Source organism: Myodes glareolus, chromosome 18 (assembly GCF_982192425.1).
Source record: "Myodes glareolus chromosome 18, mMyoGla1.1, whole genome shotgun sequence".
NCBI classification, from domain to species: Eukaryota; Metazoa; Chordata; class Mammalia; order Rodentia; family Cricetidae; genus Myodes; species Myodes glareolus.
The window spans coordinates 18,131,053-18,148,431 of NC_142043.1; the positions used below are offsets into that span (position 1 = coordinate 18,131,053).

Genomic DNA, 17,379 nt, shown 5'->3' on the forward strand with positions numbered 1-17,379 from the left:
CCCTACCGTTTGTATTTCTTTCATTTGAATTGTAAACATCTGTTTGGCTGTAAGGCGAACAGAACATTTATTTCGCTCCTAAGATTTGGTCTAATTATGTCAACACCAACGTTCGGGGGAGTGGGGCGGTGCTGAGGTGCGACGGCTTTGCTCCGCGCAGTGGGGCCTAGCGAACTGAAGCAGGCGAGAAAGTATTGATCACACCTGCAGAGGCGCCAGGGGGCCTCCTGGCACAACTGAGGGTGTTCTTAGGGGTGGGTGGGGCACGAAGACTCAGCGGTCGCTCTTTAGAGACAACCACTCCCCTTTGCAGAAGAGACTTTCAGCGCTTGGCTTTTCATTAGGTCGCAGTACAAACAGTGGGTAAATGAGTATCCAGCTTTATAGCTGTGATGTGGTAGCTGGTGCTGGGTACCATTATTCAGGCTGCTGAGTACACTGTCCACTTCCTGTAACATCTCATCAGTCATAGGGGGAAGTAGAATAAGAGCAAACACCTTCAGTTTTCAAGTAGACTAATTAAGAAAGAATTGGTCTCCAAGCGAGTGTGCCAATTCCCTACTTGTCACAATTGCGCCCCACCCCCGCCCAACCCCCCACCCCCTACCCCCACACCACCCCATGGTCTGAAGGCAGAAAGATAGATTTCCCCCAGGCTAACCAAGAGAATGCAGCTCCAGACTTCATCAAGATATTCAGGATCTATCAGGGTATGAAGGACAGTCTAAACCCATGTTGCTCTGTGCCAGGTATACTCATAACTACACAATTTGGCTAACTTCTTTTTATAACTTTGGCAGAATTGTATATGGCATGCCCTAGACAAGTGATCTTGAGTAGATAATTCTTAACTTCTTACATAGCTACTCATTAAAATGTGCAGATTTGCAAGAAAGAGGAGGTTGCTCCAAACTTACAAGCACCGACCTCCGTAGAAACATCGCTTCTCCATGTACTATGAATGTGGGAGGGGAGAACTCTTGAGAAGCTCTGTGTAGTCTATTTGACTCTGTCATCCCCGACTGGAATGACGAAGAGGAAATGAGTGTCACCCAACATCTATAAGAGCCTCAGAGACACCACAAGGACCCTGAGTGGTGAACACAGAATGAGCAACGCTAATAGCCTGGCGAGGTCCATTTCTGATTGTCCTCTGGCTTCTCATCATCATTGCTGATAGTCTCCATTCCCTTAGCTGGGTTCTACCATGTCACTACCTTCATTACCAATGCAAAACCCTGGCTCTCATGCCTTTGTTTTTTCTCTGCCCTCCTGCAAAGTAACCCACTGGGAAGAAAGATATCAGGTTCCCCAAGTTGATGTAAACTCTACAAGTTGCCCAGTCTTTAGCCAGAATGAGAGCGTTCCCCAAGGCTGCAACGATGCCACGTATCAAAGCAACAGAAATTCCCTTTAAAGATTCCGTGACATAAAAAATAAAAGAGTCTAGAGTTGATGGATAATCCTGAATACAAAATAAATCCTTGAGGCAATTTGTGTGTGCATAAAGTATATTCTTAACATGCAGCCTGTGTAACTTACCCAACACAGGCCTATGTTAGCATAAACCAGAAGCCCAACCTGGTTGGAGGAGCAGAAGCTCTCAGGGCCTCAAGGATGGCTAGGTAGTCCACCCAGAGAACAGCCTACTTTCAACTAAGCCAAAAGGTGATAAATTTTGAATGTAAGAAAGCTAGACTTAACTCCTTTTTCAAAAATTGTGACCATTTTCTCTCTAAATTGGGTTTCTAACTCACAGATTACTAAGGATAGGAAAAGCCTAAAATTGTATGTTTCTAGTTTCATGCAGATAGAAGAAAGGAAAAGAAAAGAAAAACCCTCATGTAAGTGCTCAGACACAACACCAGTTCATTTTCTTCAGTAAAATACTGAGTGATATGTCAACTGTTAAGATCTGTGTCTGCTTCTGATTCATTGTGACCGCAGCTAGAGTCCTCCTTTCAGAAGAGTGGATGGATATTGTATAAAGACATTTATTTTTATTGATTTTTTGATATTTCCTTCACACTTACCTGAATCCTCAAGCAATCAGAATCATGACTCTGATTCACTGGAATTACCTTGATTTTCAGTTCATTTCAGCTTTGGAAAAGTCACTTTCCTTTCTTTATAAGGGTGCTCTGTATCTCTAAGTACACAGTGCAAGAAGGAATGAAAGTGAATGAGGAAAAACAGCCATGGCCCCAAGAATCTGTGGAATTTCCCTAACATTTTTGCTACTACTATTACTTTTAGAAATTCCAAATGGGAAAGAATGAGCAAATTTGTATGCTTCTACTTGCTGAAGAAAATAGTTTTCAGTTTTTCCATATTTGACTCCAAGAAAAGAATTTAGTTCACAGACCATCCGACCTCTCAGACTTTAAAACCTACGTCTTGTTTCCAGAAAATGACACGAGGAATTTTTTGGAATATACAACAGATTTTGCCAGAATGCCTTAACATGCTATTCTCCTTCTCTTTTGTATTGTCAAAATATTGGGCCATATAAACTGGTTCAGAATTATTAAGGGAGAAAGAGCACTAGCAATTTCAAAGCTAACTTGGGGAGTAGGTTACTTACTGAAGCATAGGCAACTTTTCAGTGACAACATTACTGAAAGAAAGATACCATATCCCCCCCACCCACTCCGCAACCACTAGTTGGAAATAGTTCCGTATAGATCTTATGAGCCCCTCCCTTGCCCTTGCTCCAGTAAATAATACCCCACCAACGCTTATGTAAACAGCCATAATGAAATATTAAATTCTCTCTCTCTCTCTCTCTCTCTCTCTCTCTCTCTCTCTCTCTCTCTCTCTCACACACACACACACACACACACACACACACACACACACACAGAGAGAGAGAGAGAGAGAGAGAGAGAGAGAGAGAGACCTTGTAGGAAATGTTTGTTTGTTTGTTTGTTTGTCTTAAAGAAAATACAGTTCTGAATTTGGATTGGCAGTGACCTTTGAACATTGGCCTCAGAGGTCTAGGCACATAGGAAGGTAGCTTTACATCCCAAATTCATATGCCCATCATCTTTGCAGGGTGAACTTTGGCTGGGGATTTTTGCAGTAAGTTAGCAACTGGGCATCAAGAAACTGTAACTAGTGTTGCTCACTCTTGAGTATCCAAGTTTGCATTAGCCAGTGGGAGCTGTTTGAGGTTAGAGAATGGAGTATGCTGCTTGTGCGGGAACATGAGGCTCAAGAGATGGTAAAGAACTTGAAGATAGGTATTCCTGTCCTAGGAACTCCATCACGGTAAAATCATTTGCTGATGTTCTTAATGCCTATCATTTCCCTGCTCCCTGACAGTAATGATGAAGCAACCATTATAATGATAATAACAGACATATTTAACGTAGGTAACTAGCTAACACTGGGTCTTAGACTGTGCTTGTCTACCTATGCTGGCAGACCATGAAGATTGAAGCATGGCTTACAGATTTGACTGTATTGTCACCTGTACCTATTGGAAATTTCTGGTGACGGGCAGATGATGTTTAGTGTACATGGGGATTGGTGTCTTTAGCTGGTGAAAGATGAGAAAAGGAAGAAGATAACTTGCAAACCTTTGATGTAATAATGTCAACATTAACACTGTAGAGTCAACCTGTGTTGTCGGAGGTGCTAATTTTGTCAAGAATTACAAAGTTACACACAGATTCATTTTCTGTGTGATATACAAAATCCTAGTTAGTTCTTAGAAGGATATCTTTGGAGTAGCCTGACATGATATATATGGATATCATATCCACATATATGATATATATGTGGATAGACACAGCTGTTGCGTGTATCTCCTAGTTCTACCTGCCTCTTATAAAACTCTCTTCTTTTGCTATCACTAACATGTACATTTTCCCCTCCCAAGGTGGCACCTGTGTGGTCAACCCCACAGACTTGTTCTGCTCAGTTCCTGGTCGATTGTCCCTTCTCAGTTCTACTTCCAAATACAAGGTGACCATTGCTGAGGTAAAGAGGCGTCTCTCGCCACCTGAGTGCCTCAATGCTTCACTCCTGGGAGGCATTCTGAGGAGGTAAGATGAAGCTGTTTCCTGCCACTGTGTCTCTGGTAAATGAACTGATACCACTTTCGAGCCTCCTGTATTTCTATGCCCCATCCACTGTGGTATCATCCCCACGAGAGCTTGTTGTCTTAGACTTCCTTCCAAGTTTTAACTAACCAAACTGAACTTGCGTTTGATTCTGGACAGAGCAAAATCCAAGAACGGTGGCCGCTGCCTCAGAGAGAAGCTGGACAGGCTTGGCCTAAACCTGCCAGCCGGAAGGCGGAAAGCAGCCAATGTCACCCTCCTCACTTCCTTGGTTGAAGGTATGACTTTCACGTTCTCGAAGAAATAATGAAACACTGGTCTCAGTGGTACTGCAAGCCTTGGTTTACGTTATTGCTTTACTGCAGTTCTGTTAAGGGCAATAGTCAGTGGTAATAGGGGCACTTTCTGATTAATTTTGACAGTGGTTGACTTTACCTTAATTAAAAAAATATATAGCTAATTCGTGGGGTTATTGACTTACTAACTTGTCAATCATAGGGAAGATGGAAGAAGGCACTGGAAGGTGTGTGATACTTCACCAAATATTCCTCAGATAACAGCAGCATGGCCATGGTCTTCTCAACTCTTTACTAGCTTAGTTTGAATAAATCTAGTTTAATCCATTGTTTCTCAGTACAAGAGCCACACGATAAACAACTTTGTGAGGTTGGTAATGTTACTGGGCTTGAAAGCACATTGCGTTAAACATTATGAACATTTTTACAGGGTCTCAATATGGTAACCCTAACTGGCCTGGAGCTTACAGAGATCTGTCTGTCTCTGCCCCGCAAATGCTGGGATTAAACATGTAGGCCACCATAGTCAGAAGTTTGTAGATACTTAAAGCACATTGAAGTTCATGCTTCTGTGAAGGGGTAAACTGAGTCCGGGAGAGCTTGAGGTTAAGAAGTATATAGGGAGGTGGTAATGAACTGCCAAGAGTTACTTTTTCCCTCATATTTTTCCTTCGTCTCTCCTGACAGGACTTACCTGCACATTTGCATGCAATCCTTTTCTAAGGAGTGGTTGTAGGGATTTTCAGGTTTTGTGGGTTTTGAATGCCAGAGGAAAGCTCCTTCAAAATCCAGAATGGTGTTTTAAATACAAATGGTGGACGGCTTCCCGTCCTGGCCACGTGTTTTAAAAACACAGCTTTGTGACTTTATTGCATCAGTTAGCTTGTGGATGTGATGCTACAGGGAGAGGTATGTGAAAGGCCTAGGTTGTCACATTGACCTTTCCCATCTTATACATTGTAACATGTATTTGTGCAGCATTAAGAAATTCTTTGACATTAGCTGGACAATGAGCGCATGATAGTAGCCTAGCTTGGGAGACTTGCAAGATGCCAGCCTGCGCTATATAATAAATTCCAGAATACCTATGGCTACTGAGCAAAATGCTGTTGACAACGACAACCAAACCAAACCAAACAAACAAAAAACCTGAAAGGAAAGTATATTGACTGCATTCTCAACATTGGTCTTTGCACACACACACAAAAAAAGCTTTGTTTACTCTGTTGTCAATAGCTGTCTTTGTTTTTGTTTGATTAGTTGGTTTTGGTTTGGTTTGGCATTTTAAGACAAGGTCTCATTGGCTTGGAAAGAGTAGCCTGAAACTCACATCAATCCTCCTGCCTCGACCTCCTGAACAATAAGATTTTAGGTATCCACCAGTAAGCCCGGGTTCATAACAGTTTTCTTTGCTCCTGACACGCCCAACAGTAGCAACAACGACAATCACAACAGTAAGACTTTTGGTAGCAAGCATTTCATGCTAATCAAAGTTACTCTTAGAGGTTGGTCACTGCTGACCATAAATGTGAATGCAGAAGTGATCTAAATTTTAGAGTTTTGGGTATTTTGTCTTTTTATTTTCCCCTAGAGCTGAGGACCTAACCCAGGGCCTTGCTCTTGCTAGGCAAGCATTCTACCACTGAGCTGAATTCCCAAACCCAATGTTTGAATTCCAATACGATACTTAAAAGTTTGGCATTCTGAATTCTTTTGTGGTTAGAATTTCATGTCAGAAGTATTCAACTAGTATTTGTGTGCAAGTATTTTAAAATCTGGAAAGGAACTTCCAAAACACAAAACACCAGGGGCATGAGTGTTGAGGATAAAGGATGGCTGACCGGTTCTATGTCCTGAATCTTTGTGTTTACTGCTGCTGGGAACTGATCTGTGACAGAGACATCTTACTTATTATCCATATTCATGTACTCGCAAGGGTAGAACAAGGTTACAAGAACATGACTAATTTTTGACTAAAAGGGAGATAGTTTGGGGCTCATTTTAAGTAAATATATATAAAAAATTATTGTAGGTTTTTTTTTCTTTGATTCTTTCAAGACAGAGTTTTTCTGTATCTTTGCAGACTGTCCTGAAACTAGTTCTTGTAGACCAGGTTGACCTCAAACTCACAGAGATCCACCTGCCTCTCCCTCCCGAGTACTGGGATTAAAGGCATGTACCACCATCTCCTGGCAAAAAATATTGTAGTTTTTAAAAGGTAAAGAAAGTAGAAGTAATAGCAGAGATTTAAGACTTATATAAATGGTAGACTATGAATAATTCATTCCCCCCACATAAAAAATTCTAAAGCTATTTTCTTAACATCTAAAAATTGTCTATTAGCTTTTATTAATTTTGAAGTTTTATTTATTTTTAATTAAGGTGTATGTACGACGATCTTTTTCTTTCTAGTGTTGACAATCTTTTCTGAATGTATATTTATGTACTATGTGTCTGTGTGGTACCCACTGAGGTTATGAAGGGCATTGAAACTGGAGCTCCAGACAGTTGTGAGTCACCATTGCGAGTGCTGAAAATCAAACCTGAGTACTCTGGAGGAGCAACCAGTTCTCTTAACTGTTGGGCCACCTTTCCAGCGTCTCTGTCAGCTTTCTTTACACCCTGTAACCTTGTTACAGGTCATGCTATTGCTTCACTATCGTTTATGCACTTCTTTGTCTCTTGGATTTTCTACTTTATCCACGCATGCATCTTCTTTTAAAAAAATATTTTTATTCTATGTGCATCGGTGTTTTGCCATGGCTATCAGATCAGATCCCCTGGAACTGGAATTATAGACAGTTGTGAGCTGTCACGTGGGTGCTGGGAATTGAATCCAGGTCCTCTGGAAGAGCATTCAGTGATCTTGACCACTGAGTCATCTCTCCAGTCCCCCATCCATGCATCTTAATGAACAGGAATAACCACTTGGGTCCGTTTAAAGATCTCTTAACACCATGCTTTGAACTCTCACAACCAACAGCCAAGATGAGATTGGGAGATTTTTAGACATCTCTGAGACTCAGTACATGCATGACGGTCAGTCATCCTCATAGTTTGGTATATTTGACCACAAAAGAGGCAAGATCTTGTTCCCATTTCACCCGTACACTTTTATCTTTGTAGATTTAAATACACAACTAAGGATTAAGCACATCTTCTAACATCTCTATTATGAGCTTTTGGTCTTCATTTCCCCTTCTTATTTATACTACCCTCAATTTTCACTTGTCCATTTCAGTACCTAGAGTAAAAGAATGCTTGTCAGCCTCTCAATCATATAATGGTCTAAAGTTGTTCAATCAAGTGGGCTTGTCTTCCTGAAGAGACCCTGAAATAATTTCAGCACCTTCTCTTTCTAGAAAACATGCAAAGCACTTGACCATGACATTTCTGTTGTGATTTTTGACATTTTTGCTCTGTGCTTATTAGTTTATCATAGGCTGGAAGCATCAGTTTGCCCCCGCAGCTCCCACTACAACAGCCTCTGTGGAGACAGTGGTACAAAAGTGCAGGAGGAATCTGCGATTTAGGTCCTGCTGTCCACTGCCTTTTTCTTGAAAGCAGGTTCCCACAGCCTTCAGCACTTAGGGTGGGAGGGAAGTTCTGTTCACCAGAGTGGAATGCTAGGTGGGTCCGTCTTGCTGCTTCTGCGGAACTGCGTGTCGCTTGCCAGGCGACCTCCAGGGTTCCAAAATGCCACTCATTTAAGTTGTTTGATAGACACGCTTAAAATAGCAGTGGCGACAGAGGCCAAGTTCTCACTTGACTTCTCCCTCTTCCTCTTCACCTCCCTGCTCTTCCACCTTTCTCATCAGTGTGAAGAAGCATCAGCAAGAGAAATGTTTTATTTCCAAAGACTGCATGTGATCTCCCTTCACTCGGTTAGTTGGAACTCCTATTCCTGTTAGCATCTTCTTCAGCTTCAAATACGTACATTTCCAGACCGACTCTGTTTTCTACTTCATGGGAACTAGTGTGCCACATGCAAAATCTGTTAATCATTAGGGCTCATTCCTTGACCTACTAAGAATAGTATCATGTCTGAAACTGGTATTGAACTTGGAGTGGTTGGTTAACCTGTCTGTATTCAATTTTCCTCATTTATGAACAAAGATGATAGCATCTAACACAGCTAGGGGGGGTGCTAGTTGTTACACCTGATATTGCCGACTCCTGTGTTCGGCAGCCTAACACAGTGGCAGTTTGCTCTTCCCTGGCCGCAGTCAGACATGTTCCTCATTAGTAGCTTTTCTTTCTCTCACAGTCTCAGCAGGGACCAAGAACCCAGAGTTCTTTTCTGTCTATGGGTCCCAAGAGACTTGTTCGTACAGCCCGAAGCGGGCAAGGGACTGGAACTGATCATCACACCCCTTTTGCAACTGATCATCACACCCAAATCCATGACTTGGTCGATGCTGAATGTAGGGTGAGCTTTGGGCTGTGCTAGAAAATGTTGCCTCTCTGTGAGCAGAGACATCTCTGTAATAGCTCAAGAATATATAAAGAAAAGAACCGAGTAACCAAGGCTTGGTATCGGCTGGGCAGATAGAGATACCTGCCATCAAGACTTACCAGTGACCCGAGTTTACTCACCTGACTTGCAGAGGTATGCTGTCTCACGTGCATCCTCAACCCTCCCTCAGAAAATAAAAAATTCAAAATGTAACTTCTTCACTAAAAATATATTCTCAAAAAGATAATGTTTTGATAATCTAACACCATATATGCACAACACTGTATTTTATGGCTTTTGTATAATTAATGATAGTAACATCAATTAAACATTTGGTGCCAGGCCGGCCCAGAAACACCTGAAGCAGATTAATTATTACACTCTAGTTTTCTTTTACCTAAACCTCAAAACAAGTTCAGAGTGTGGTTTCTGGGGACAAATGAGTCTGTTTGGACTCATGTCTACCTATTGCTTACTACAGGGAGGGGCATGAGGTACTGCTCGAAGTGTTCTTATCTAAGATGCAGCATCAGCAGCAGCATCGTACTAAAGAGGTGGTGGTGAAGATTCAGCACAATACCCACAAACCCCTGAGCATGATGAGCAGCCCAAAGGCAGCGCTCAGAATGTCTTAGTAATCACTATTCTCAAACAGGAAAACTAAAGGGAAGAGATTAATTGTGCTGTATAGGATTATACAGTTGGAGACCACAGGGAGAAGAGCCCAGTTCCTCAGCTTTGCAAACCCTAAGTCTGTTTTCCATTCTCATTTGTTTTTGTTGCAGAGTGAACTGCCACAGATTTGAGTCTTCACTTGAATGAGAGAACAGGCTGGAGGCTACAGTCTGGTTTTTTTTTTTGTACCTTGCATAGCACCCCTGCCAACCCTGTGAACTCTAAGCAGGCATTCCCTTTACCAACTATAAGTTTGTAAAGTCTGCCACTTAATTCCCCAAAGTTCTTCTAATTTGTAGTAATCAATAACATTATTACAAACAAAATTTACAAAACTCTTCCACTAAAAACATAATAGACTTGTATCTTCTAAATAAGTGAAAAGTGTGTCTGTGTGTGTGTTTGCTCAAGTATACAAAGTTCAGAGAATAACCCCATGGTGGTCCTCCCTTTCCACCTTGTTTATCCTGGTTAATGAACTCCCAGATAGTCTCCTTTCTTTACCACCCATCTTGCCATAGAGTGCAGGAATAACTGAAAAGGACTACATCATTGCTTTTATTTTAGTTCTGGGTATCCAAACACAGGTCTTTCCTTATGAACAGCAATTGCTTTACCAGCCGAGGCATTGCATCAACGTATTAGAAGTGATCTTGTCATCGATGTTTGATCTACTGTGTCTCTGATCCTGAACTCGTATGTCTGCATTTCCAATAATAAAGAAAACATAATTTCCACAGCAGAAAAAGTTTTCCCATAGGTGAGAGAGCTGGCAAGTAGAGGGAGTTACTAAGTATTGTAGTCCATGATATTTTTTTTTCCCTTTGGAGAGAACTATTGCCCTTGTGGCTTGAAGAGAAGAACCAAACCAAACCAAAAAAGCAAAATAAAGACCCTTAGAATCATTATTCCTGCGTCTCAATGATACCATGTGTTTAATCCATGCTCAACCCTGGTCATACATCTAGGGAGTTTAGGAGTTTCCTCCACACAGCCATGAGTAACAGGGGCTTATTTTGATAAACATGGCTAAAGGGCTAACCTGGAATGATCGTGGCATGTGTGTATGTCTAAGTGGGCCATCACCCTCCAAACAGCTCCTTCCCAGGCCTTCCAGCCATCGCATCCTCATTAGTCACAATCACCTGCGTTCTAAGATTGCATGTAATGTGGAAAGCAAAGCTGCGACACCTCTGCTGGGGCTCACTTTAGTTACACAACTGCCAGGAAGAACAGGAAGTAGGGGACCCCAGTTTTCCCTTCTGCACAGAGGGAATCTGACACTGTCATGTCTTTGGGGGCATAGTTTTGCATTTCAAAAGCTAACAGTGGAATTGACCTCAATATATTTAATTATAGCAGGACTTATGGTTGTTACTCATTCTAATGTCTCTTTGGGCTTTTTTTCCCCCTTCAGGCCGATGAGAATTACAGATAAATTTCTTCTTAGCTCAAAAAGGTTCCTAAGAAGTAGATTCTGCTTTGATACCTGATAATTAGGTAACAATTAAATATTGTTATGTAATATCTGAGGTCTCTTTCTTCAGGTTTCAGTAAATGGCCTCAACGAATCTGTCTGTCCTGTAGGATAACACTACTTGGAGATTATCTCCTTAAACTCTCTTCTTCCTTGCTGCTCCCCAGATTTCTCTTCTTATTCCTCTTCATTTTACCTTTTGATTCATTTTGTGGGGAGGGAAGGTACTTGTTTACTGAGGCAGAGGATACAGGAGGCTACACAATTTAGTCTCCACTTAAAAATGTGCTCAAGGGGTCTGTGTACTCCTTCTTCTTCCTACTGACAGAGACCTCCAGGGTATGTGTGAGTCTGTTGACCTCAGTCTTTGGTCCATTGTTCGTTCCTCACCCTCATGCTTAGCAGACTTTGATGAAGAATGTAAATCTTTACACCATTTTATACTTTCTTTCTTCACCCTTTCAAACAATTTGCTTTACAAAGACTGTGGCTCAGCTGATGAGCTGTTCAAAGACTTAATTTCAGATTTTTTTTATTCCTTACTTTTTTTTGAAATTCATCAGCCTTTAATCAAATTATAGATTATACTGAAATAACGAAGTCTTTAAATTATCTTTGTTTAATATACAAGGAAATTATTTATTTATTTGTTTGTTTATTTTAAAGAATTATTTATTTATTATGTATACAGTGTTCAGCCTGTATGTCTGCCTTCAGACCAGAAGAGGGCACCAGATCTCATTACAGATGGTTGTAAGCCACCATGTGGTTGTTGGGAATTGAACTCATGACCTCTGGAAGAGCAACCAGTGTTCTTACCCTCTGAGCCATCTCTCCAGCCCTACAAGGAAATTCTTGAGTTCAAAATGAATGAAATCTTTCTAAGGTAGAGAATGATTCTATTCCCTTATGAAAATATTTTTAAACAAGCAACACATGAAAATAATATAAAGTCCAAATGTTGTAAAGGGATTTACACTTTTTTTCCAAGGCAACCAAATATTTTCACAGAAGAAAGCCAACACAACTTGTCACTCTACTTCATTCCAAGGATATATGCATATATGTGTTTATTTCATTTTTGAGAGATAGTAGTCTATGATGTGATTTTGGGCTTTATATTTTTGTACTTTGTCTTAATACTCATTCTTTTAGTCATATATGTGAGTTGTTGATTTTTTTAAGCATTGATGACAATATATTTAATTAACATATTTAATTTTATTTTCATTTTAATTATTTACATTATTTTTAAATTTATAATATATTTGCATCATTTCTTCCTTTCCTTTAATCCCTCCAAAACCTCCTGTATACTCTTCCTTGTTCTTTTTCAGATCCATGCCATCTTTTTTCATTAATTGTTTTTACATACAAGTAAAATATACAGATTAAGTCAATTATACTTATGTAAGGAAGAACATAGACACATTGCAATTTAATGAATCTTCTATTTAATATCTCTAAAGCATTTTCAGCTTTTAACAATTTAAATAGTGCTAGAATGAATACCCTCCTATTTATAGGCTTAATTATATAGACAACCAAGAACATCTATGGTAAATTCTTAGTAACAGTGTTTCAGGCTCAAAGGATAGTGCATCTGCAATATTGATAGACTATAGGCAGATTATTCTCAGTTGCTGTTATAAATGTGTATTTTTGAAGATAGATCTGTTTGTTTGTTTGTTTATATGAGTGCTCTACCTGCACATACGACTTTATGTCAGAAGAAGGCTTCCAATTCCACAACAGATAGTTGTGAGCCACCATGTGGCTGCTGGAAATAAAACTCAGGATCACTGGAAGAGCAGCCAGTGCTCTTAAACTACTGAGCCATCTCTCCAGACCCATAAACGTGTATTCTTTTGGCAATGTGAGTAAGGCATTTTCATGGGAGCTTTCCTGTGTTTGAACATAAATCATTTATTCTAGGGTTTATAATGTTTGCTAAATTAATAGATTAAAGAAAATCTCTCTTAAAATCTAGAATCAACACATGCTTAGAAATTTCTGAGCTTTATTTTCTATGTGCTGATTTTGTGTTTAGAGAGGAACTTTTGATATTTTCAAATTATAGCAAAACTGATTGTTGCAAACCTCCTTAACCCCCAGATTTTATTTGTTTACTATTACAGGGATAATACAGGGATTAGTCATCGTCTAATAATTTCAGCCATATATGCTTATAATGTTCTTTAATCATAATCCCTATCCCATCATCCTCTTTTATTCCTTTCTTCTCAACATTTTCAGGCATTTGACTTGTCTGTTGATGAAATCATATTTCTCACAGTTTTTGAAGTTTCAGTTTTGATTTTAGTACCTTCAGATTCAAAATCACAAAAGAATCATCCCAGTTTTTCAATTACTTTGTGGTTTAACTTTTTATACTTAAATTTTGATCCATCTGGAATTTGTTTTGTTCTAGGATATATGGTATAGGTCCAATTTTATTTCTTTCCAGATGGCCACCCAGTTGTCCTAACACCTTTTATTGGTAATCCATCATTTCTTTACTAGAAAAACAAGCTACACCTTACTACATTTTTCAATTTGAGTGTTCTTTTTTTAATACAGCAATGTCTTTGTTTCCTTAATTATGCTATTTTTATTCCTATTACTACATTCCCCATTTTGTTTCCAGAATTTATATCAGCCAGTTTTGTCAGTCTTTTAAGAACACAGAGGTAGACAGAACTCATACAACTTACCGGTAACTCAGTGACTACTGCTTTCCCCTGATGGAACCCACAGGATTCTTACAGGGGGGATTATGTGTAGTCCCTCTGCTTAATGCTTTCCCCTCCTCTTAGGAGACAGATTTTCAACCACAGCTGAATAGAACAACTTGAGGAGCTTTCGGAAAAAAGCTCATGCCTTAATACCAGAGATTAACTGATATTGGTGAAATCCGGTGATTTTTTTTTAAGCAAAAACATGAGTTAGAAGTATAGAAAGGGTTCAGAAACTATGTCTTCAAGTGTTGCTTGTTTTATTAAATAGCTCCACTGACATAATGATAGATTCTTGTTTGTAGTAGGAAGTCAATCTTTCTAGCGAATTTCTTTGGTTTGGCTTTTGTACAATATTTGTTGGAGTGCCTCACAGGATGATTATGATTAACCAATAAAATATTTGACTGACTGGTTGTCAGAGGTCAGGAATTCTGATCATGGGTGTAGAACAAAACACAATGTGGATGCCTGAAACCAGTCAGCACTTATCTGGAGAAACGCTCGATTATGGGACTCATCGTTATGTCGAAGATTCAGTGAGGTGGGGCTTAGACTGCTCTCCTTTCAGAATAAGCTAGAACACACAGCAGAAATGTTAACTTTGTGTTTCAGCTCTAGGATTTGATGGTAAATTCATATTACAAGAAAATTTGTTTGCAGAGCCTTGCAGTGCAGACCCATGATCACAGCTACTCAAGAGACTGAGGCAGGAGGATTATAAGTTTAGGGCCTGTCTTGGCTACAGAATGAATTCAAGACCAGCTTGGGTAATTTAATGAAACCCTATCCCAAAATGGAAAGTGGAAAGAGTTGAGGATAGGAAAGAGAGAGAATTCAGTGTTAGAATACTTTCTTAGAAAGTGCAAGGTCTTGGGTTGAATCTCCAATATTGCAGGAAAGAGGGGGGGTTTTATAAATATAATTATCTAGGTTTAAAACTTGTCAGTGCTAATAAGTACTCCTTGAAATAGCCTGCTCTTTCCCCATACATGAAAATAAGATTGAAATTGTATGTGAAGCGTACTTAAAATATATGAGTTCTTGTTTTTATCAGATGCTGCAATAGTAAATTAAATCTAATTTCACGGTAAAATTTTTACAGTAACCATTGGTAAGTTTTTCTAAGAAATTATAAGGTTGCAATTTCATTTCCCACAGACCATTGTTGAAATTTTAGTTATAGAAGGAACACTTTTCCTAAAATAGAATTATTTAAAAAAAAAATCCTTCACAGCAATACACAGGTTTCAAAAATCAGGTGCGTTTATTTCTAATTTAAAAATAAATCCAGGTACTGGAGAGATGGATGTGCAATTAAGAGCCCATACTCCTTTTCCAGAAGACAAGAGCTCAGTTCCCAGCACCAACATCAACTATCTCAAAGCTGCCTGTAGCTCCAGCTGCAGGAAATCCCATGCCTCTTCTGCCCTCCAGTCACCCATAAACACACAGTATACAATCACAAACACACACACACACATACAAGTGAGTGAAAATAAATCTTTAAAAAAATGATAAATACAGATCCAGTCCTATAGAAGCCCAAACCTCAGTACAACAGTCAATTGACTTTTTATCAGAAAATACTTTGTCCTTATCTTTCCGCTTAAGTGTTTGTCTAATATTTTCTCCCAGAATTTTACTTTCGCTTGGATGTATACAAAACCAAATCCGCAGAGACCTGGCAAGCAAGTTTCAAGCTGGAGTTCGTCCCATGTTTTGGAATCTACCTGTACCTGCTTTTTAAGAGCATTGTTTGCTAATATCACCTAAAACACTGTATCAACTCTCTGACTCTCTGTGGCAGCCCATTTTACAGATGGGGATGGGTTATCAATTGGCACATACACCTAAAGCCTTTGCAAGCCTTGAGCTCGTCAGTGTGGACTTCTCAATTGAGATATTCTTTTCTATTTATTTTTTAATTTCATTTTGCATTCCAACCACAGTTCTCCCTTCCAACCCTCCTCCTAACCCCCTCATCCCCCGCTAAGCCCATGTCCCATCAACTCCTCCCAACGTGTAAGAGCTCCCATGGGGTGTCAACAAAGTCTGGCACATTAATTTGGAAAAGGACCAAGCCCCTCCCCCCTGCATTGAGTCTGAACATAGCATCCCACCATAAGGAAAAGACTCCAAGAAGCTAGCTCATGCCCCAGGGATAGATCCTGATCCTACTGCTATTGATCCCTCAGATACTCCAAGTTTTAGCACTGTCTCCCACATATGGAGGGAGACATTCCTGACATGAAATGAATCTAGTTTTCAAAGTTAAGATGTCGCTGTTTGTGCTTAAAGGGTAGATAGATGTCCAAGTGGCACAATAAATTGAAATAAACAGGTCTGAGTTTAAACCACTCAGAACCATGGCATCTTACCTCATCCTTTAGTGAAGAAGGTGTCAGTGGCCACTAATGAGACAGGGAGGGGAAATGTTCTTGTTTCTTCCTAGAGACGCTCTCTCCACCACAGGTAACTGCCTATGGCTCAGAATCAGAGAAACTCAAAGATCCTTTTTGCACAAACCAATCAAAACTCATAGATGCTTATACATATACTTCTGTTTTCCTTAAGCGTGTTGACACTAAGCCATCTGCTATAAAGAATTCTGCTTTGTATGTTACATTGTTTTAGAATACTGTGTTTTAATTGACAGAAGGATTATCCATTCATTCTTAGATTTCCACACACAACGCTTTTGTGGCATGATACACACGTTTAAACTACATATCAGAATGTCTTCACTTGGGGCTTCTTTGATGTAGCATCACTATAGATCCTGTAACAATGTTATACTGCAAACTAAAGAAAGCAGTAAACAGAGCTAAGGGAAGGAAGGGTAGGGCTGTCAGTGTAAATGTAAAACAGCAGCTCTTCTCCCTAAACTGGTTTTAAAACTACCACATCGTGAGAGCCTTGCATAGAATGGGACAAATCATCAAGGACCAGATTCTAGCAAACTCAAGAGGCCTACTGCCATCCTCCTGTTCGCACTGTTTATCTGTCGCTGGTTCTCAGCCTGTGAGTTGCCATCCCTTTGGGGTCTAACGACTTTTTCATAGGAGTTGCCTAAAGACCACCAAAAAACATAGATATTTGCATTATGGTTCATAACAGTAACAAAATTACAGTTACGGAGTAGCAACAAAAATAATTTTATGTGTGTGTTATCACCACAGCAGGAGAAGCTGTATTGATGGGTTGCAGAATTAGGAAGGTTGAGAAGCACTGAACTATGTAAAAGTCTCTGGTAAAAGGTTAGTTAAGTATCTGTATCTGTGTGAAGGATGGTATGTGTGGCTACTCTGACATATGCAACTTGGCTTGCTATATAAAGCTGCAAAATAGCATGGTCCATACTGTCATTGAGCAGGTTTGAGGTGACCTTTGCACTTAAGAACTGGACATTTATCTTCTGGTCAGGTGCAATAGCATTCAGTATTTGATGGGTCCAACTTTTGATCTTCAATTGTGAAACTTCACAAATAACTCATTTTGTCATTTTTCTAGTAAAAGTGATCACTGCATAACATTGCCATATCCTTTAAAAATCCTTATTTCATTTTTTCAAAATATAAGTATGTCTTCTTCTTGAATCAGGGCAATAGATAAACGGTTGATAACCAACATTTTAAAATGCTGCTTGTTCCTTGTAGCATTACTCAAAACA

At 39.7% G+C, this 17,379-nt stretch overlaps 1 protein-coding gene across 1 annotated transcript in view; it reads left to right on the plus strand.

Moving 5' to 3' along the window:
- The window catches only part of Tfap2d (transcription factor AP-2 delta), a 48,574-nt gene that overhangs the window by 8,916 nt on the left and 22,279 nt on the right, over positions 1–17,379 (plus strand). Inside the window, exons 3-4 of the mRNA XM_048445823.3 lie at positions 3,884–4,049; positions 4,227–4,345. Of these exons, the coding sequence (XP_048301780.3) occupies positions 3,884–4,049; positions 4,227–4,345 (285 nt within the window). The remainder of the gene's footprint in view (positions 1–3,883; positions 4,050–4,226; positions 4,346–17,379) is intronic.